Consider the following 23,495-nt stretch of genomic DNA (forward strand, 5'->3'; position numbering starts at 1 on the left):
ACTTTGTTTAAAAACACACAGCTTAAAATGTAATACGCTCATTTGTTTGTTTCTATGTATTTATTCTTATTCATGTGTAATCTTAAAAGACATATATTACAAGTAAGATTAAACATTGTAAAAAGGTTTTCTTTCCGTTGCAACGAATAGTTGAAAGAAAAGCACATTTTATGTGATTAACAGTAACAACTTGAACTGGTCTTCCTTAACCTGTAACGACAAATCATTTAAATAAAGTGAAACATTTACCTCTTTGAACTTGAAGCTTGGACATTATTGTTCAATAGCATGTAGATTTATGTTTTATGAATTTGTCTATTGATATATGATACAGTTTGTCTGTGTCTGCCAATAGTTAACTAGGTAGATAGGTTTCATCTTAAATTTTTTCCATCTTTGCATCTGCAGTTTTAGCCTGTTTCCATTCCTCTGAAGCAAAACCAACATTTCTGCCATTCATTATAGTTATCAGGCAGGATCAACCTCATCTCTTACACAAAGTTACACTTTGTCACACATTTTGTGCTATGGGGTCCATGTCTTTGCTATTCTTGCTCTTCATGTCACACAATGAAATTTCATGCTCTTACTTTCATGGGTAAATTGCAATTTCATGCCACAATGCAGGTTAATAGCGCAGAAGGAATTCCGTGCATTAAAGTACGGTCACATAACATTTACGTCCTACGAACTTGCTCCACACAAAAGGTGAAGTCAAGTTTCAGATGCAAGCTATGAATAAATATTGATCAGAGTGATCACAAACTGCAAAAGCGTGTGAGATCAACGCCACAGCTGTAGTCTAGCAGTGTGATAATGTACTAAATATGGTGATGAAACGGACTAGAATAATAACAGATTTCCAAACACAGTGCATGAGTACTTCTATAGGCCGAGCACATCCGTCCGGACAAAGCTGAGCAAAAGTGAACTCTGACCTGCGAGTCTGCCGGAGGAAACGCTTGGATTCATCCGTCAGGCTGGCTTCAACAGAAGAGAGGAGACATGGAGCGAGTATTTGTAGGACGGAAGTTTAATGTGACAGTGCCTTCACGAGGTGCCCACCATGTGTCATGACTATGCACTTAATTGCATGAAATGCATTTTTGTTCACACAATTAGTGCTGAAATGATTAGAAACTATACTAGTCAACTGAGAGAAAATGAATCAACAATCATTCAAGTCATTTATCAAGCAAAAATGTGAATTGTTGCTAGTTCCAGCTTCTCTGCTTCTCTCTCTTTTACATCATTGCAAACTGAAGGCCTTGGCATTTTGTTTAGTTTGTTGGATAAAACAGCAATTTGCAGACGTCACCTTTGGCTCTGTGAACTTGTGAAGGGAATTTTCTTTTTACAGACTAAACGATTAATCAACAGTTATACAATAATGATAATGACAGCTTAATTGAGGATCAAAATAATCATTACTTGCAGCCCTACACACAATTCTGCATCGCTTTAGTGCATTTAATACTCTATTACAATATTTAAGGGGTACAAATATTGTAATTAGTGTGTGACATACTAGAGATCTCATTGGCAGAGGTATTTGGTCTAAGTGTGTTCATGTGTGTCCCACTGAACAGCACTTCAGAGTGGTGACACACACACACACACAATATACTGTATATCATTATGGATGACAGTTGACCGGTGCTATGCGAGGAATGCAGCGCTGCTTCTCTCACCAGGACGTAATGTTTGAAATGAGGCAGGACACAGGGTTACATCACTGGACTGAATCCCTTCTGTTCTCTCTTCTTTCACTCTTTTGTTTTGTGTTTTTAACACACCACATCTTTTAATCCTCCGGACAAGAGTCACCTCTAGCTCGCCAATGACAGTTAGTCAATAAACCACCGGCATCCAACAGGGGAGAAGAAGAAAGGAGTTAAAGGTGTACCAGAAATAGTACTGCTGTTTTCTTCCACTGTTCTTTTTAAAACTGCTGAGTCACTTTGAAGTGTGTGTGAGAGGTAGATCAAGAGCTGTAGTATGTGTGTGACACAGAAAAACACATTTATCATGACATATTTGTGTCATACACTAGAAGTGAGACAACATAAGAATACTAAACATCACTGACATGCTGTCACAAAGATGAGAGAGAGACAGTGAGACAGACAGACAGACAGACAGACAGACAGGAGGAAAGTGGAGTTATGAGATATCAATGACAGGATAGAGAATAAAACAATGTCATAGAGTGAAAAAAGGGGAACAGTGAGAGATAAAAACAGAGAGGAAGAAGCAGAGTACTGATGAAAGATGCAAAGGCAGCGTGAGGAAGCAGCGTGTCAACTACACGATTGAGAGTGACATTAAAAGAGCAAGCGGCAGAGGAAGGTGTGCGAGCTGTGACATCAACGATGATACTCATAGGCGTCTGAGGCAAATACAACAAGACAGTTGAACCAGTTTGACTCACTGACAGCCTCTGGCTGTTTAGGCCCTCACAGTGAAAGGAGAAATAACCACAATCAGCCTGCAAACCAGCAGAAACACCCTGTCAACCAGCAGGACAGTTTATCGGAAAATGAGTCGTATACTGCCAATCAGCAAGTCGAGAAATCACAAGATGACAGTCGATGAGTCAGCAAGACACCAGCTAGTGATTCACCCAGTGATTCACTAAACGTGATCAGCAGTGGCAGGGAGACGCTGGACATATCTAACAGTGCTGGGACCCCCGCTGTGCCAATGCAGTGTCCCACAGAAATGAGGAGACGCCAGTCAGCCCACACCTGTTATGGTAAATTCCAGTGCCCCAGTTCCTCATGCCAACCCGAATGAAGAGGCAATAGGTTCTTTGATGTTTCTTCACACAAAACAGAGATTTACATCTTCATTATTTGATTAGAATTAGGTTAGCTGATCCATCCATTATCTATAACTGCTTATACTTATAGGACAGTCACATGCCTGACACATAGAGACAGCCACACCTACAGGCAGTTTAGAGTCGCCAATTAACCTAAACAGCATGTCTTTGGACTGTGGGAGAAAGCTGGAGTACCCATGCATGGGGAGAAAATGCATACCCAGAGCCCTCTTGCTGTGAGGCTCCACCGTTCCAACCATGCAACAAATACTTACCACAAGGGTCGACCACTTTCCTTTTTCCTGTTAGTGCGACAACACATCCTGGGTAGTCACAGTAAATAAATCATTTGTCTGCACGTAGAGAACCTGGATGATGAGTAGCAACCAGTGATAATACCTCCCTTCTGCATGTCACCCTTCAGGCTTTACTGTATATATTTCTCTTTTTCTCTGGCAGTTTTATATCTAATGACATGTAATTAAGTCACACACAACTGCAAACTCAAACCAGGCGGCATCATCTCCTGATAATCAAGTGACGTGCAGTGGCCTTGCCCCCTTTGAAGTAATTTAAAGTTGAATAAAGGTTGTTAAAATGAGTTTGATAACCTTGAGGCTCTGTGTTTGGTTTGGCTGCTGTCCTTGTGAAGACTTGTTTCTTCATCTTTACTGTCAAACGTTACGTAAATGCACCTGTAATTGACTTCTTGGAATTAAGTTTGGGGATTACGTTGAAACTCTTACCAAGTATGAGAAACCCCGAGTGTTCCTCGGTTCCTACCGAACATCAAACTAATACTAAAGAGTTCAAAGGTCAGTCGGGATGCCCTGGGAAGGTGAACATGTTGTTTACGCCACTGGACTTTCTTATGATTATTTTTAAGAAAATGAAAAGTATATGGTCTGCTCCCTCCAGTTAATGTTTTTTGATTTCTTTAATCCCATCCTAATCTCTCCATTCTGTTTTTGCCTCTCTATGAAGTAGCCTAATTAGGTGCTTCATTTTGATCTTTTCAAAACACTGGTTGTGGCTCTCCCATCCTGGCAGGAGAGTTAAGGAACATGACAGAACAGGTAAAACAACGCCGCACAGTTATGTATGATCTGCTGGCGCTGTCTCATCTGTATGGGGAACTGGCACACTAATGATTTAATGGCGTTTTGAAAAGGGAGGGATCCATTGTGTCATTAATCACTCAATTTCTCCAGTAAAACTCATAGACACCTATATTTCTCACTCCACACACACACACACACACACACACAGAGTTGGGAAGCCCTACAGGTCACGTGACATAGGTGTGCCTGTCAGGGTCACACCTGTCGGGCGGTGCTGCCGGCGGGGTGCCTCTCGCAGTCTCTCGCTGCCTCTCGCTGTCTCTCACTCTCTCTCCGGCCGGTCAAGTCCTTCATTTGGTAACAGGAGTGACAATGGCGGAGTGTTAGGCTGATGCACCATGGCCGGTCAAAGGAATTACAACACTAACCGGAGTAGGGAAATAAATGAAGTAAAGTGTAACATGTCCGGAGCTAAACTGCTCAGCTGTTTAAACCACAAAGGAGGAATTAAAACGCTTTTAAGCATCTTTCTTTACTTAAAGTCTGGAGAAGTTTAGAGAAGGGACTGTTCTGTGAAGCCTGGTGGAGTTTTGAAGCTGTTTCTTGTTAAGTATTTTGTGCTCGAGACATGGCTCTGTCCCAGATACAGTGTCTGGACGATAACCACGTGAACCCGCGGACGAACGAGTCCAAACCGGAGTTCCTCTACTGCGAAGACCAGCGGCTCGCGCTGGAGGTTCTCCTCAAGGATGGTCGCGAGGCGTTTTTTAAGTACTTGGAGGCTCGCGGCCTGCGGGGCTTCCTCTCAGACCCGGAGCTGGAAACTCTCGCCGCCGCGGTGGAGCCCTATGACCCGGGCTCGGAGCTCTTCCCGGGGAACGTCGGGGACGACGAGCCCCCGCTGTCCCTGCACTACTGGCCTGAGCTGTCGGACACGTCCATCCCGCAGATGGAGCTGGGCTGGCCGGACAGCGATGCTTACCGGGGGGTGACGCGCACCACCGTGTACTCGCAGCCACCGCTGGATGGTCAGGCTCACATCAAAGAGATTGTCAGAAAAATGATTGCGCAGGCGCAAAAGGTATGTTGGGCCACTAATGGACAAAAATATAGGTGTTAATGTATTCAGTGTCTACATGTCTGTTTGATCCATTATGTTCACTTTCGAATTGAATTAGACTTTTACGATTAACATACAGACATTTAAACATCAAATTAAACATAAAGTTGAAGCAGTTGGTGTCTCAGTCTCTGCTCTGCCTCCTTAAACCTATAGTCTATATATGTAGTCGATATTTGTGTCTGTGCTCTCCTGTGCTGCTTCTGGATCAATGAAGGTCTGGGATGTTGGTTTCCAATCATTTAAAATCTTAAAAGCTTCTTAAACAGCCTAATGACTTGTGAATTTGAGGATCAATCAGCCCCTCATTTCTCTGACCTGCTGTACCCAGAATCAGAATCAGAAATACTTTATTGATCCCCGGGGGGAAATTGTACAGTACCGGTGCTCCCATTCAAGCGTAGAAAGCAGCATAAATTTAGAAATACAAGTATGTACAAAATATAGAAATAAGAAATAGAAAATAAAAATATACACATATATTTACAATATTTAAGTGAAAAATAAAAGTAAAAATATATCCAACAGCAATGTATATGTTTGTCTATATATATGTATGTATTGCACATTTAAGAATAAGTATGTAATAGTGAGGTAGTTTATGTAGAGGCGGGTCCAGATTTCCAGTCTGTTCTGAGTGTCTGACCCATTCACAAGATTAACTGTAATGTTGGCATGATGTTAATGTGAGCAGCCATGGCTCTCAGTCAGTATGAGGTCAAAGTATAGACTGCTGACCAAAAGAGACAATCAAGAGTAAAGTGCAACATGATTAAGTGGCGTTATCAGGGAAAAGAAGTGCCGCACACTTGCACACTTTGCATGAGAACATACATTACTGCCAGGGTGCATGTGTTGTGTGTGTTCATGCAGCAGACTCATCTTCAGGCACAAGTTTATGACATGTTTTATTTCTTAGCAGCTGCTCTCAGTGTTATTTGACTGAAACATCCTATGGGCATTTTCCTGAAGAGCTTCTGACAGAAAAAAAAAAGATATGTGGGTCGTATAAGTGGGGAGCGGGGAGAACATGCATAACTTCCCTTAATTATATCTTTTGCACTGGAAAACCTGTGTGATCATATTTTACTTAAACCTGTGGAACAACTTGAATCTTATTGGTTTTGGCAGAAAAGGGTGAACACTCAGTTTTGCATGTACAAGTATGCTCACTGTGACTTCAAGCCTTAGGCTTGACCTACTGCATTGTAATGACGTGTGTATGTATTTACTTATTTGCATGCATGAACTATGTATGCATTTGTGCAAGAGCTTATTTCCACGTGTTTGTTGTTTGTTGTCCCTATTTGTCTCCAGGTAATAGCAGTGGTGATGGATGTTTTCACTGATGTCGACATCTTTAGAGATTTGCTCGATGCTGGTTTCAAGAGGAGGGTTTCTGTCTACATCCTGTTGGACCGTGCAACACTACCTCATTTCCTATCCATGTGTCAGAGGGCCAACATGCATGCCGGACACCTCAAGGTGAGCCAGTGTCACCCACTTGATCATTTTGCACAGTGGCCTGGCGTTTAGCATCAAAGAGCAAGGCTTAAGTTAGTTAAAACAACAATTTTCTAATTCGACTTTTATATTTCTTTTGCACAAGTGATTATTGTGACCTGATGGTTAAAAACATTAACAGTCATCCTGTGGGGAACATACTCACATTTCATTGCAGTCTGATAATAACAACAACAATTGTGTGAGGACAAAATGTTGTAGTTCCTTCTTAGAAAGTAAATGTTTCACTGATGGAGAGGGAATCGTTGACCTTTGGATAGGGGGTGGTTTTCCAGATATTCATGCAGAAATGATCACCTCATCTGTAAGTTACTGTTGTAGAAGACAATAAGCACAAATGATCTTGTGAAAGAAAGACAATTGAAGTCAAGAGATTTTGGTTATGCATGGATAAGTGAAAGCACATGCCATCTCTCCCTTTCCCTCACAGACACACACACACACACACACACACACACACGCACAACCCGCAAACCCTTCCAGCTGGCACTGTACCATACATGAATCTTTTACCTCCTTGTGTCTACCTTCACTGTTTTATTCCATAATTGGCTGGTTACCATGAAAAACACAAGTTAAAAAACACATTTTGGTCAGGTTGGGACACGTAAAAGTGAGTTTCAAGGAAAAGCAATAGCTTTAGTGAATTGTATTCTTAATTATAAATCTTTAGATAAAGCTGCCAAGCCACCAAACCATGATTGTTTTTGCTCAAGTCAGCCAATATGGATATCACAGGTGTGATATGTTAACAGTAGTTGATAGGCCTTTAATGGTTAGCATCTAACAGTGCAGTATTTGGTAGGTGGAAGTCAGACTTTTCACTGGCTTGCCTCAGTGCTGCTGCGTTGTTCCTCCTACTTCTTGGGAGATCATTTAGAAAATCTGACATACAGCAGAAGCAGTGTTGGATAATTTCCACAAAGGCTCCCAATGTGCTTAACTAAGTATGTTCAAAGAGACATTTACTGTTGAGGCATACAATGGTTTAGATCAGTGTTTGGCAGGCAGAAGTGACACACTGAAGATGCAGAAAGCTGCAGACCTCAAGAGACGTTAATAGAAACACACACAAGGTCTCTGCACGGGGGGTGCGCACACAAATGCAAAGGTGTGTGGACAGACACATTGACACACACATATACAGATCATACAGATACAAGAACGGGCACACACACTCCCCTCTGCCAGTTAATGCCTTGGGGGAATTGTGACGTGAAACACAAAGGCAGTAACGGCCCGACAGACTTCCAGTACCATCTGTATCTGGATTACAAGCAAAACAGGCAGTTTGTGCTTTATAAACAAAAACATATGACCGTTACACATGACAAATGACCTGAGGAGGCTGTTGGACGGCTGTTTTCTATCAGTTTTATTTTCATGTCAGCTTCATCTGACATTTTGTTGTTTTTACTTACATTCTTAGGGAGTACAGAGTGAAAACCTACCTACATAAATACAGCTGCACATTGCACACTTAGCCTCAAGTTCCCCTACATTTAAATTAGTAAAATATTTGAAACTAGAATGGCAATGCCTTAAGAAAACACAGCCTGTGTCACAGCTTTCCTTTAAGGCTTTCCTATTTTGTACAATATTCTGTAGTGTTTTCATTGAGTGTCAGTGTGGATTTGTTATGACAGGAAGCTTTGAGCTGGATTTTAGTTCACACGCAGTTATCAGACAATAGCAGCACAGGCGTACCACTCAGGCACGGTACTTGAAAATACATGCAAAGCCATCGTTATTTTAACCCAAACCGCTGTATGTGTGCTGGGGTCTGCCCTTTCGAGCACAGGAGGGATGTATTGTGGTCTGTGATGAATCATCCACTGCTGCTTTGATTTGCTGGGGAGCAGCCTATTCTGCCAAAGAAGACTGTATAATCATTCAAGTCTCTGACAGAAGCCTGTCAGTGTGGTTACCATGTGGCATCCCAGAAGATTTGATAGCCTGGGGTACAGCTGTACAATGTGGCAGTTATGACCTGACGGTGACGAGCAGCTAACGCAAGATCTCCCAAAGTGACGAGTCTGTCGGGGAGCCGAGCCTGGGCTGCTGAATGAGAGGATGATTGGCAGGAGAGAGCCGAAGATATGTGTGACAGCTTGAAGACAGCTTGAGTTTTTACTGTAAACTGTAAATGACGAGAGGGAGTAGGTGGAGGAGTGGATAGACATGATGGGAGGAGGAGCAGATGAGTATGTAGGCAAAGAGGAACCAGATTCTTCTTACTCAGTCGTCTGAGGGGGTTTCTGGACAAGTTAAAACTCTGTAACAGTGACCCTTCACCCTGTCAGATGTGGACTGAGAGTAGTTTTGTAAAATCAACAAATCCAAAGTCTCAGTTAATCGGGATGTTGTTCTCTGTAGAAGCTACAGTACGCTTTGCTTTGCTTGGTGGTTGTTTTTTCACGTAAAATTCCTTCTAAGACAGCTTAAGCACTCGTCATCCACAGCTTGCACACTCACACAGAAATGCAGTTTGCTGATTTGATCTAATCAGTTAGCCAAAGGAATGCACTGAGGGACAGAGAAAGTTAAGGGTGTACCCAAAGGAGGGAGGAGTTCCTGGCAGGCACGCTGAAGCTGTGACTTTGGATACAAATCACATTTCTTTGCATTTCACACGGTGGCTCTTTGTCATATTTTGGGTTGCAGTTTTTGTTGCATGGTTTGCACACATGGTTGCATGGCTGCTATATTGACTGATCACCAACATAAACTGAACCCCTCGAAGACACCTGCATCACTTGATATTTCTTGAATGTTTCTAAGTTTACCACCTCAACACCCAAGAAACAAACTGTGGACAAGCAATGGGTTATGGGATACAGAGGGCCGAAGTAGATGTCCTCCAAATTCCATCAAAAAAGGCTGCATGTCTCTTTGGCTGGAGCTTTTAAAATGTGCACTGTGGGGAATCCACCCCCGAAATTGGGATGGAGTATTTGTATTTTCAAGATTCATTAAGTACAGATATTGTGTAGGAAGGAAGGAAGAAGTGAGTCAGAGTGAGAGAACAGAGAAAGACTTGACAGAGAAAGTGTTTAGCAGGAGGTGCCTTTCATGTGTAATCTCTTATCTGAAACACCATATACTGTACCACCCATTTATTACCTTGAATGCCTCTCATTAAATATACTGCTGTACAGCTAGTCACACCCGTAGGCCTGTCAGAGTGGCTGTGTTTACATGTGCGCAATGCAACAAAATAAAAACACACTAAACTCTTGACTGTATGATGGTGAGATTGTGTTGCCATCAAGTTTAATTGAAACTTTTTTCAGAAAGCAGCCTTGTCTGGCTGGACCAAACAACAAAACAACCATTTTCTTTGCATTCAAATGCAGGAAACATCTTCAGCTGACAGAGAAGGGACACAGCGTGACACCAGATTTTAATCTCAGGGACACCTGATGCAGGATTGTTTTTCACAGTTTACATGGTGTTTTCTTTTTAGACAGAGGTGAGCAAAACAGACAAGTTTAGTCAGGATAATCTACAAGAATGGTGTGGTTCATAGCGTCAAATGCCAGCTCTCAAATCAAGTAAAGACAAGACAGAGATTCAATCACAATCCAAGGCAATTAACAAGATTTAACCACAGTGTTTACTTTGGATATGGCATCGCTCAGCAGTTTGAAAATGTGGAGCAAAATGCCTGGCTCTTTCATTTCGTTTATATATACCCTGACCAAGCGCTCAAATCATAAAACTAACTCTTGTCCTTTGTGTGCTTGACACTAAATGCTATGAATATTTGTTCTGATTGTATTTTCTGGTTAATTTTCTTCTTTTCTTGACTTAAAATATAGAATGCCGCAGTGTTACATAAAATCATTGTTTTACGACCTTACATCTTGCAGGTCACAGATTATAAAGTTACTCCTGAATCTGGAGAAGGTATGACATCTATACTTTGTGTGTGTGTGTTACAGCACCTTCGTGTACGCTGCATAGCAGGAGTAGAGTTCTACACTCGGTCCTCCACCAAGGTCAGAGGGCAAATGGGGCACAGATTCATGTTCATTGATGGAGACAAAGCTGTGTCTGGGTCGTACAGGTCAGTGCACTTTATGTGTGTGTGTGTGTGTGTGTGTGTGTGTGTGTGTGTGTGTGTGTGTGTGTGTTTGTCAGCGAGAATGTGAGAAAGAGATAAAGAGAGAGACTGAAAGACACAGATCATCTCCGTGTGCTCCACCTGTCTTTGTTTCTAGTGTGACTCAAATAAAGTATGCACTGTGTGATGTTCAGTAGCATTCTCTACATACTAGACAAACACGTTATCAATGTATCCAATGTACAAGAGAAATAAATAGTCCCAAAGTAACTGTACAATGACACTTTGACAAACGACAAATTTACTTTTGGCTCAGGTTAATTTGAGGCTGATACCATCCACATTAGATGAGCTGTGTAGGAAAGTTGTCTGCCTGGTTCAGTTATTGCTGTTTACTTGGCCAACGTATATTTTCCATGAAGAGATGTTTGTTTTGTAATGTCTCTGTGTACTTTAAAGAACTCTAACTTGGTATTTGCTGTGTGTTCTGTAGTTTCACTTGGATGTCATCGCGGCTGGAGAGAAATCTCATCACCGTGGTTACGGGCCAGGCAGTGGATACCTTCGACAGGCTGTTTCGCTTCCTCTATGCGACCTCCGGCTCCGTGGACGTCCAGCAGGTCGCCACGGAGCTTGAACCTGAACTGGAGCCCCTCCCACAGCCTGCCTCAGCTCCTCCTTCTGCTGCCGTCGCTAGGAAACTGTACAACCCCAAATATGCCCTGGTTACTTTAGGCAACCACAGCCCCAGCCCCACCACTGCTGCTGGCCAGAACAGCCCCAAAGAGACCCATCCAGAGGACCCAGAAACCAAGAAGAGGAGGCGGAGGGGTGCGAAACAAGAAGCCACACAGGAGGCTCCTCCCATCCACCCCGGACTCACCAACCTAGAGAAAGCATGCTTGATGTCATACCTGCCCACCTGGCCAGAGCCTGACCCCCCCAAGGACGTAATTGGGTTCATTAATGTTCGGGATGCCAGCAAACCAACTCAGGTTCACCTCCAGAGATCTGAGATGTTTGAAACCAGCCAAGCGATCAGGTTTAGCAGCCCATTCAGCATGCCTAAGGAAACCCTGCCAGAGGTCGCCAAGCCCAGACAGCTCACTGCTAAATGTGAGACGATGAATAAACTCCAACCAGCACAAAATAAAACCAAGGCTGAAGAGTCGGTGGTAGACAGAGCTCAGCCAACACAACTCAATGCAGGGCCTGCTGACATCAAAAGTAAAGCACAGGCACCTGAAAAGAACTCACCTGCATCTGGACCAAAGTGTGAAGCTGACAAAGACGCTACTAAGACTCTCAACACTAATACAAAGAATAAACGGCACTCAAACACACCCACCATACAAGATGCAGGCCACAATACCGCACCTCACGTCAGTGCACACACACCTCCCCATTCCAGCAGCAAAGCATCCACTCCTAACACTGGGAGGCCTTCACACACCACACAAACTGTCACCACAAACAGCCTGAAGCCCGACTCCCTCCCTGGACCAAACACTAAAAAAGGAGCAGAAACTACTTCAAACACACAAAGTGCTGTTGTGTGCAGTACTCACATCCCGGAGTCCTGCAGTACCCAAACCACCCACCCACGTGGTCCCACTGAGTTGACCTCAAACACAGAACAACGCACACAAACAAAGACAGCACTGCCACATACAGATACGGATTCACACACGCAGCCACAAAACTCCTCTGAAGTTACTCCCAACATCCAGATTCCCACCGCCAACAGCCAAGTGTCCTCCTCCTCTACCTCTGCCGTGTGCTCTCAGTCTGTCAGCTCCACCTCCCCTTTGGAAAACAACCACGTCTCCATTACTACAAGCAAAACTACAAGTGCTCATTTGTCCTCCATCAGCTCTCCCTCTTCCCTTCCTCCTCTTACCTCTTCTTCTACAACTCTCAATCCTCCCCTCCCTTCCTCCTCAGCATCCCCGTCTTTGACCTCAACTCCTCCCATCCCTAAACCTCGTACCATCCAGCTGGTTATCAAAGGCGACGTCGCCAGCAACGGCCAGAAGCTCCCGGAGGTCAGTGTTGTCAGGAGGCCTGGGACCAGCACAGGGCTTCTAGTGGTCCACAATGACCCCGCTGTAGCAACCGTGGTGCAGACATCGCCAGAAAAAGAGCCTGAGACTGTCCCAGAACAGTGGAACAACAGTGGAAGCAAAGCAGGAGCACAGAAAGATGCAGAGAACAGAGGACATATCGGAGAAGCTCCACCGCAAAAACAGAGCAGGACTTCCCACGAGACAAAGAATGAGGAAGCAGTTGGACTACATGATGACAGAGCAGGAATGCCACTGGTCGATGGGACCAACCTAGAAGCCCAGTCAGACGTTTTGATGCCTGATGCACCAAAGGCAGAAAGTGTCAATATTCAAGAAATAATTCCACAAGATGTTGAGCCCAAGACTTTGACGGCAATAGACAAATTAACCCCTCAGATAGACTGTGCAGCCACAGTACAGACGGAGACCGAGGCCCCAGAAACAGGCTGCGAGTCGACTGAAGTGCCAAATGAAAACAGAAAGAATGTGACATCACGCAAAACATACCATGCAAGAGCATATCAACTTCAGAGGATATCATATTGTGAATCGACTCCACAGGACATAGGTTTATTAGAGACTGTGGGCTCTTCAAAAGCTCCAACGCACACTCCTGTTTCTGCCACTCGCAAAGTCAGTGCTGGTGATCGCGCCCACACATCTGCTGCAGACACACACGGCCGGCAAGGTAATCCAAGTCTCACACCAGCACACCGCTCAGACAGTATGCTGAATGCTGCAAAACTTAACACACACAACACCTTTCAAGAACTGATTCCTAAAGCATTGGGATCACCACACACACCTGAAAAATCCCTGCGCTTGCTTCTTGCTGACACGCACACGCCAGACTTGCTTTCGCCTGACAGAGAATCACGGCTGCTCACAGCTCTCACATGCACCCCAACTCCAGACGGATTTCCTCCACGCACACCCACCCCAGACTCACGAACGCACACGCCGGATCCGCGGTCACACACACCGGACTTTCGCACGCCTACGCCCGACGTTAGCGACGGGTACGTCTCGCCTCTCTCCACCACCTCAGAGGAGTATTATGAGTGTAGCGACTCTCCTTTCCAGGAGCCCGTCTTTGACCGAGCGGCTTACCGCAACCACGGGACGACAGAGGATCATGTTAGCCTCACACACACAAACACTCCTAATGCTACAACCAGTAGTCCCGCATACATAAATTATAACAGTTGTGCTACTACCTCAGGCACTACAGACAGGAATACCTCCAGCAGTGAAACACAAAGTTTGTCTGGGCCAGCTAGTGTCTCCTCTTCGTCTTCTTTACTTGAGAAGAAAGTGAAAATGGGGAAGGAGGAGGAAACTGCAAATGAAGAAAATGGGAGAGAAGTTGAGGTTGGGGTGCTGAGTGTGGCAGAGAGGAGGACAGAGGGAGATTCTCAGGGGACAGAGAGGCGAGGCAGCGAGGAAGCTAAGAGAACAGCAGACCATTTTAAACAAGTTAAAGATGCGACAGGGGCAGTAGAAAAAAACAAGGAGGCTCAATCGCAAGTAACTAAGAGAAAGAGGGTGCTAAACCAATCAGGAGCAGAGAAACCGTTGACTCCAGGAGAATTAACCAATGAGGGAGCAGAACCAAAGCGATTGTCCACAGGTGACCTTAAACCGAAGAAGGTTTCTTCGGAGGGAGAGAGGCCAGACAAAGAGAAGGACCGGGGGGCTTTAGGACTCGGCGGTGTGGACAGGAGAGACAGGCCCCAGTCAACCAGAGAGACAGAGGGACTGAAGGTATGAACAGTAAGGCAGCAGAGGTTTCATCTCTATATTCAAAATAATTCCCATCATCGAACAAAAATAACCCTTAACGCCCCCATGCAGGTTAATCTAACCAAAATCATTTGTACCTTTTAATTTTCTAATCACTTTGCAGTATTCTGTTCAGCGTACACCAGTGACATAAAGGGTAAGCACACTTTATCCACTTTCTGAGGGAACATGGTGTACATCTTTACAACTATATTTCATAAAAAGTAGTTTAACTGAGTTAAATGAAGTGTTTTATCCCTCCTTTTGGTGTTTTTTTTTTTAAACCATTGTAGTTAGTGAGTCTCATCATTCAACATTTTGAAAGCTGCAACACATAACACTTTTCACATTAAAACTACAGAGAAAATAACACAGCATATTTTACTTATTTTAAAATTTCTCAATGCATCCATTCACTGGTTTTAAAGAAAACGTTTGACATTTCCGGATCATTTTGTGTATCGTTTTCTTTGTGCCGGACTATTTCTTGGTTGGGACCAGTTTCCGAACAAGTGGACACGATGCCTCTGTGGTTATTGCTTCGACCAAGAAATAGTCCGGCACATAACCTCCCGTAGAAAAAGTGATTAAACAAACAAGATATAACGTGTTAATACAACATCATCAGTAGGTTGGTACAAAATTAAACGACCTGGTGCCAAATTTCAGCTGCTGAAGTCGTAACTCGTCATGAGCTCTGATCTGTTGGTGCTCCGTCGGCTCCAATGCTGTGTTGAACGGTCGGCTCTTTCAGTATGTGTCAAATATTTAACAAAGTCAGTGTGTGTGTGTGTTTTGTAAATGCAACTTAGAGCTGAATGTGAGTCCTTTTCATATCTATTTATGTATCTATTGTGCATTGTGCTACGCAAGCTTACCATTTCTGTTCTTGTGTGTGTGTGTGTGTGTGTGTGTGTGTGTGTGTGTGTGTGTGTGTGCGTGTGTGTGTGTGTGCGTGTGTGTGTGTGGGTGTGTGTGTGTGTGTGCGTGCGTGTGTGTGTGTCTATGTCTGTTGAGTATGCACCAGCAGAGCGTCACTAAATTGAAACTCACGGCACTTGTTCATTATTGAACAAGGAGACTGTGTGAATTAAAGTGACACACTTTTAATGAAGCACTGCGCGTGTTCACACTGATTCAATATTGATGAATCTGTAAAAGATTGATAGTTTCACATTTATCAGCGTTGTTTAACTCACTCACCGTTGACCTGACTTTACGCCTTTTTTAATCTAACAATAGTCTATTGAAGCCAGTGAGGTGTTGTTGCCGTGTTTTAACTCCGTTCAGTCATCTAATATTAACAAAAGTGACAATAAAGCTTTTCCATTGCAACAAAGCTTTTATGTCACCCGGCACTGCATGTATGAGTGTAAAAGATGTTACACTCTATTGTAGATAAGTTGCCAACACACTAATAGAATACAATATCAGAAGTGTGTGTCGGTTGAAGTGTCAAATGTATTGATACCTCATTATACTTTCCTTCTGATCTCCATTCTCTTGTCTTTGTTTTCACTAGTTTTTGGATACTCCTCCCAGACCTCCTCGAGGACAGCAGCAAGACAGTGGAGCGTCTTCCCCCTCTCGACCTTCCAGACCCTCTCGACCCGTTTCAGCCTCCCAGCCTTTAGGGGCTCGTTCCTGCGGAAGCCGCCAGCTCAACCAGGCGGAAGGCAAGGTGCTCCATGGTAGTTTCCAGGTCTTGGATAACACCTTATCTCCTCGTAGGCCGCCGTCCAGACCACCTCCCCCAGTGGCCACGGGTGCCGTCTGTTCTACATCTGGATCTAAGAAGGCCGACAGCCAGCAGAGCCTCCTCTCTCGACAGCCTCTTGCAGTACAGGGCAAGACGAGAGCCGGACAGTCACTGAATCAACATCCATACCTAAAACCCCAGGCATCCCTTCTCCACACACACTCTAACACACAGCCACAGCTCCATCCTCATCCCCAGAACCAGACGGCATCAGCCAGGGAGGCGCACTGCCAGGAAGAAGGAAGGGCTCCATTTAGCTTCACTTTTAGCAAGCTGTACAGCCTTAAGGGCCTGAAGGACAAGATGAGCAAGCTGCCAGCACAGAGCAAGAGAGGCAGCACCAGCTCTCCGGGACAGGGACGTAAGAGCACCAGCTAGTCTGGTAACACATCAAGCCGAAGAAAAGGCAAGTTAAAATACGAAATTTGTGTTCCTCACCTCCAAGAAAAAGGCTTTATAAAACTTTGACCCAGTATGTGTACTGTGAAATAATGCCAATCATAACAGTTCACACAACATCTGTCCTGCTCTGCATCTCCTTTTTCATCCTGGGGTATCTGAACTTTGAACAATCACCCATGACTTGTGTTGTTGACCTGCTCCTGTCTCGTCTGGTGGAGGACGCACTTTAACTTGATTTCCGCATGTTTTCAGTGCGACACCACTCCTGTGCATTATGTTGCTCGTTACTGGACCAAACAAGGTGTGACTGGATAAGGGTTTCTCTTTTTCTCTGGGCTTCTCATTTCAAGAGATGATTCTTATTCATATTGCTGCATCTCAAGCTTTTGAAATTGTTCTCCACCTGCCTGTCTGGCTGAACTCTGAGCTTCGTCCTTTCGGAGGTCATGACCTTTGATGCAAATGTCAAAGGACATGGATTTCAAATGTGGGACATCGGATCTTTGACAGTAATATGGTATCTCGGGGTGATGCTATGTGAATGTGAATTCAGGATAAGGTACTATCACATGTTTGTTGAAAGCAGTGAAAGAGGTTTTTATTCAAACATGAAAATGTACACATACTGCATTTACAGATGTACTGTATATTGTGTGATACTTAACTGTTGTGCAAACTACTGAAAGTCGCAGATGTTGGTGTTACAGAGGTTTGCTATTGACTAACATCACTTTACATTCTGTGAGAGGACAAATAAGTAAACGTTCAAATGGCTAACCCCATGAGAGGTAAATAAAAAAAGAACTGTTTATATTGTTTTCATATGAGTTCTGTGGGAGCATTTCTCCCACATTTGTATTATAACAAGCCAAGTTTTTCATCTTCTGTGCATTCAAGAAGTGCTCACCATGCAAATTTGAATGCTAAAACTGTTGATGCAGAGTCTTATCTTATTGCTTTTGATGTATCAGACCTTGATTTTGGTTATTTTGTATTCTTCAATTGTGTGCTGTACATGGAAAGACTAAAGCAGTCGGGTTATTGATTTATTCTTTGTTTACACCAAATCCCATTTACATTCAAATGCTTTTTTTGCCTGGAAGACAAAGTCACAGTAACTGTGCCCAAACAAAGCATAAGTTATCTGCAGAGACGAGCACAATAAACACCACGCAGGACAGAGTCGTCGCCCTGAAGACAGATACAGATGTCCTGCAGATTAGAACAACATTGTGCACAAGATGGTGCCCTTGAGTTTCCCTGACGAAAAATGGAAATTTGCAGGACAAATAAAGTCGTCGATGACATCAATAAAATGGCTGAAGTTTGCATATTTCATGTATTGTTAGACAGAAAAAAACAGCTGTCTTACAAAGCTACGACTGAGGAAAATCTCTGTCATCTTGTTATAGGAGACAAATGAATTTGTGCACTTGCTGAATGTTTGTTTGTGTCTTAACTGTTAAACCAGCTTTATTTGACTGCAGTGAATCCCCATATCACTGTTTGGCTCTGTGAGTGTGTTCATTTTGATTTGGGTTGGATTTCCCAATCTGTTCCTAAGGAAGGCATTCAGATAAAATGTGTTTTTCTCCCTGTGCTTTTTTTATATATATATAAAAAATAGATTATGGATCACGGATGGCTGCACTTTGGAGCTGCTAAATGCTGCTCTGCCTGCCAACTGAGGTACTTACAACTTGACATTGTCGAAGCAGAAGAGGAGAAGATGTACTAAGCATCTGATTTTTCTCAGCGTATTTGTTCTTGCTTCAGCCCTGTCAAGAAAAGTCAGAAAGAAGTGAGCAAAAGGGTACTGTACAGTCCCACGATGCCTCTGTGGTTGTGGAAGCTTCATCTTTCACAGCACGTTGCAATTCTGCAAATATCAGTTGTAATCAATGTCAGACGCAGTTGTGAGTTGTGAACAAATTTCCAATAGTAAATAGTACATTCAAGATGATCCCAAAGGATATTCTTTTATCAGATGTTACCTAATACTCAGACATGGAGCACAAAGGCGCCTTCTGAAAAATGAAAATTTGCAGCTGAGGTGTGATGATGTGTAGTTAATTCTCACGGTAAAAAGAACTTGTGTGTGAAACGACAGACTCGGTCTGTTAACAGTTATTTCTGTGTGCTGTGAAAGCCAATGGCGTGCGAGCGGAGACGAGTGATAAATCCAATATCTGATTGACTTATCTGCGATTTGCATGGTAAGGTGAGGTAACAAGAGGAAGAGAAATGCAAAGAGTTATATCTTTATTGCAGGGTAGGATGGTGTGCAAACATACAGTACATGCACACACTACCAATTATTACAGATGTCAGCTCTGCGAGAACACCTGGATGTGGCTCCACTAACCTCTCTTAGCAAAGTAAAATCAAATTGTGATGAGAAAACTGTGCATCTGTAACTCGAGGGCTGGACACAATGATGAAACACCTCACGGTTACAAATGCTGCTACAAAGGTTAATCATATTTGGATTATGGAATAGTGTGACATTTTGGGAAATTAGCTTGTTCGCTTTCTGGTGGAGAGTTAAGACAACAGGATCAATACCACACTCATATCTGTCCATTAAATACGAAGCTACAGCCAGCTGCCGATTAGCTTAGCTTAGCACAAAGAGTGGAAACAAGGGGAAACAGATGGCCTGGCTCTGACCAAAAGTAACACAAATCACCAACCAGCTCCTGTTCCCTGATTAACATGTTATATCTAATGTTAAACAATACAAAAATAACAATTTACAGGGGGTTTTGGACTATTTCTTGGCTGGGAACAGTGACTCCCGGGAATCACTGCGTGCTGCGAGGCAGTTGCTCAGAGCCAATAAATATGCCAGCACATAATAACGCCCCACAAATTGGAGAACTGCCATTTTACACAGTTTCTGTATGGGTGAAACGACAACTACCTTTGGACAGAGCCAGGCTAGCTGTTTCCCCCTGCGTCCAGGCTTTGTGCTAAGCTAAGGTAACTGGCGGCTGGCTGTCGCTTTATATTTGTCGTACAAACATGAGAGTGGTGTCAAACTTCCCATCTAACCATCGGCAAAGAAAGTGTATTTCACAAACTATTCCTTTAAATACCAATTAGCAGCATTTGTCAGCTTTAACAGAGGTCTGACAATCAGCATTTTAATATTAAGAGGATTTTAAAACATGAAACAGTGCTCTGAACAGACCAAAAGACTGCCAAAGTCATTTTGGGATCATATATTTTGCATATGCCAAAAATTACAATATGCTATATGCAGACTATATCAACAAAGAAAGTGTTAATGTGATTTAGTGGTGGAACAAAACAAAATTCACATAGACGTATAGACATGAGATGAAATATGCTTTATGAATAGTTTTCTGGGTCACACATCCAGATTTAGAATGAGTCAGACACTCTCGTATCACACGAGGAGGATGCAAGGGGGGAGAAGAGCAGTGATTGAGATGCAGAAAGCAGAGAGGTGGAAACGGAGCAAGAGAACCAGAAATCCCTCTCCTCCTTATCTGAAGTGGCTGAGAGGCAAGCGGCGAGGAACAGAATCAAACTGCGAATAAAGTGAGAGGCAAGGAAAGATGGAGAGACAGATATACAGCGAGAGACACAGGAACATGAAATCTGCCAAACAGACAGGCTTCTTCACGAGTTTACCTTGCAACTTTTCTGTTCAGATTGGTTTGTTAATTGGATTAAGTCTGCTAAGCAACGATGTATTAGTACGTACTTACCTACCCTGTCTGTGGCTCACTGGAGATGTATATCTTAGAAGAAGTTGTCACAAATATATGGCTTCATCTTTAAAGAAGGCTCAGTCATTTACTGAAACAGGCGGGCACTGTGGGATTTAGCAAAAGCTTCTCCTACAGGATCCATATTACGTTTGGGGACTATTTTCTGCAATGAATTAATACACATTTGGTGCTGTAGTGGGTTTTTACAGCAGCAGAACCTTGTATGTGGGACTGACTCAAAATAAGCTACAGTGTCCATGTTTATGGTAATGAATTAACAGGAAACAGGACAAGCTGACATCCGTGTGAACACAAAACACTGAGTGCCATAAAAAGTTACTTAAAACACGGCTGCAGCAACAAAGAAAAAAATCCCAAACAGGCAGCATTTTCTGGATGTTAAGGAAGATGATTATAGCATCCGTCATACCAGCTACCTCTGAAGCTATGTTTTCTTGCCTGGAGTTTGTGTTTTCTGCTTGATGTTATCAGAAAATTCTTATCTGAGCAAGAAAGTGGAGCCTGGATGGTATTTAGGTGGGGCAGCCAGAAAACCACAAGACAAAGAAGACGCCATCTGTAGTGGGAATGTGTGCCAGACACAAGTAACCTGTTCTGCAGCACTAACCAGAACTAAGCAGCAAACACAATGCTCTTATCTCAAACATCCTGCAAATCTCTTTACCAGTGAAACACACACACACACACACACACACACACACACGCACACACACGCACGCACACACACACACACACACTAGCCTTCGTGGAAGTGCGGTGTGATGATGGTTTTGTTTTTGTGGATGATTGGACTGTATGATAGTGGTGGCTCAATCCCAGAATAGCACACCATACACATTCAAACACTCACATTTAAATAGAAACTGTCCCCTCTCCCACCGGCCCTTCCACAGGACATTTATATGGAGATGAGAGACTTGGTTACCAGGCGGACACACACATACACACACGTAGGGCTCATCGTAACATCCTCCATTCAGCTGAGCCCTCCAAGCTCATCATAAATGATAATGCCAGACTTCCACTCAGCCTCAGGGGTCGCAATACAGACAAGGATGACACAATGAGCTCACACACACACACACACACACACACACACACACACACATACAAAGCGGTGACTCAGCCCTCTTTTGGGCCTCTCTGCTTTGTGGACAGCCCTTTGGGTCCTTCAACACACACACACTTACGCAGACACACACACATCACACACACGTAAATATAATGCACAGATATGAGAGAGAGGCTTGTGTGTGTGTGTGTGTGTGTGCAGGAAGGTGGAGGTGGACTGGGGGTTTAGTCAAGACATCCTCTGATGTCAACACTTTCCGACACATGACATGAGTCATCCTTTAATTAGCGTGTTTTCATGCTCATTTGGTCCTCTGGGTAATGAAGTGTCCTATTAGCCTGTTTGGACTTGATTAAAGACACACACAAGTCCGTTCAGATTTCTTAATGTGTCACTGGGCGATGATGAAGATGTTAAACTGCATGTTCACTTCTTCCTGGTGCTCTTTACTTTACTACAGAAGCATCATTCGTGTGACAGAAGATGAATGAGGAGCTGTGGTTCTTTAAACAGCTGGCGGCCAGTTGATCTTAAGGTTTCTGAAGTCTGAGAATAAAGTTAAATACAACTTTTCTAAGCAGCGACTGTGTGCACTAATCTATTTTTTCCTTGGAGTCAAACAACCTCAATTTATCTTCTGGGTTTGCTCTTTTTCTTTCTGTTGTCTGACAGAAAGAAGAATACAGGTTTCAGTGGAGAGCGAGCAAACTAAAGCGTCACATCCATGTCTTATTAAAGCCGGTCGTATCAAGCTAAATTAGTTTCTTTGGCCATTTTCCCACCGTGTCACAACTAACCCCACTGTTGACCACTGAGGACATGATCCCTGACCGGCTTCCCACTACAGCCAGTTATGAGAGACCGAAAACAAGAAGTTCCACAATGAGGAAGTGCAACATTTAGCAAAACTGCAATGCTTACTTAGTATATGAAAGATATGACGATAATGTTGAAGAAAACAGTATGTTACAGAGCTGATTGTCACTGTATGATCGAAACAATCCCATCATCCTTTGTGCCTTAGAGTCTTCATAAAATGTACCTGGTTAACAAAAATATGACTGTACATACGTATCAGTAGTATGTAGTACTGATAACATACTTTATATGTGTAAATAAAGAAATGAAAGACTGAATGGATATGTGAGTTATTCGCTTCAAAAACAAACAGGTTAAAAGAATCCACAAACAGAGTGTTTGCAGCGACCAATAATCAGAGGAAAATCCTGATTACATGTGGACAGGAACAGAGCAGTCACAGCTGGTCCTTGGCTGTTGCGATCTGGTGGGAAGAAAGATGGGCCAGCAGAGCAGCGACTGAAGCAGCATTAAAACCAAGGAAAGCAACCAAGACACTAAAATCTGTGGTGGCAGCTTGCAGAAGCTGCAGGGCCCCGTTCCACTATTGTAATGCTGTACAATAATTACATCACCTGGCTGTAGGTGCAGTTTGTATGCTGTCCCTGGGGAGCAACAAGCAAAAGTTGATTCAGATGCCGAGCTGCACAGACTTCATGAAAAACAACTCTCTCACGGCCTCCTGTACTCTGGAGGCCCTACAGTTTATAATACCAGCTGACAGGGTGTCCAATAGACTTAGAGAGAGGATACATATGTGGCACGGGATCAGACTCTGTATTTCAGTTGAAAAAAAGAAGACCAGTCCCTCATGTGATAATAGAATGTGTTTTTAAGCAGTGTGACCAAGTTGTATCTCAATTATGTGTCAATTATTGTTGTTTTATGGCAGGAAGAAAATTCCATTGGACTATAACAGAAAAAGTATTAAAACGGGAATTAAATCTTAGTAGTCAGTAGTTCCAATCTGTTTCAGGACAAAAGATGTACAGAGAACACTGCTGGGTTTATTCATTTTGTCTAACTTCCCCCCGGGGATCAATAAAGTATTTCTGATTCTGATTCTGATTTACAGTAGTGTAGTTTACATTCATAGTCTAGCAGGAATTAATCATAAGTTCACTAATACAGTCACTGAATTCAGAGGAAATAAACCTCAACTGACAGAAAACAGGAGCCACGCGACTCAAGACACATTTC

At 43.3% G+C, this 23,495-nt stretch overlaps 1 protein-coding gene across 2 annotated transcripts; it reads left to right on the forward strand.

The window, feature by feature from the left end:
- Window positions 1-4,329: 4,329 nt before the first annotated feature.
- LOC139300452 (protein FAM83G-like) lies at window positions 4,330-17,920 on the forward strand. 2 transcript variants are annotated; one of them, XM_070923563.1, is made up of 5 exons: window positions 4,330-4,966; window positions 6,323-6,490; window positions 10,474-10,598; window positions 11,089-14,425; window positions 15,966-17,920. In XM_070923563.1, the coding sequence occupies exons 1-5, from the start codon at window positions 4,514-4,516 to the stop codon at window positions 16,578-16,580; spliced, it is 4,698 nt and encodes a 1,565-aa protein (XP_070779664.1). In that variant the 5' UTR covers window positions 4,330-4,513; the 3' UTR covers window positions 16,581-17,920. The 2 variants fall into 2 exon arrangements, with proteins under 2 accessions (XP_070779664.1, XP_070779665.1); XM_070923564.1 differs by having other exon boundaries at window positions 11,089-13,349; window positions 15,966-16,246.
- Window positions 17,921-23,495: the final 5,575 nt, after the last annotated feature.

The sequence above is a fragment of the Enoplosus armatus genome, chromosome 17 (genome assembly GCF_043641665.1).
Source record: "Enoplosus armatus isolate fEnoArm2 chromosome 17, fEnoArm2.hap1, whole genome shotgun sequence".
NCBI lineage: Eukaryota > Metazoa > Chordata > Actinopteri > Centrarchiformes > Enoplosidae > Enoplosus > Enoplosus armatus.

Excerpts from the sequence above, each read along its gene's own strand:
- LOC139300452 (XM_070923563.1), top strand. The coding sequence starts at position 4,514 with ATGGCTCTGTCCCAGATACAGTGTCTGGACGATAACCACGTGAACCCG. Across the intron at positions 4,967-6,322 it reads TGATTGCGCAGGCGCAAAAG|GTAATAGCAGTGGTGATGGA; the intron begins GTATGTTGGGCC and ends ATTTGTCTCCAG. Across the intron at positions 10,599-11,088 it reads GCTGTGTCTGGGTCGTACAG|TTTCACTTGGATGTCATCGC; the intron begins GTCAGTGCACTT and ends TGTGTTCTGTAG.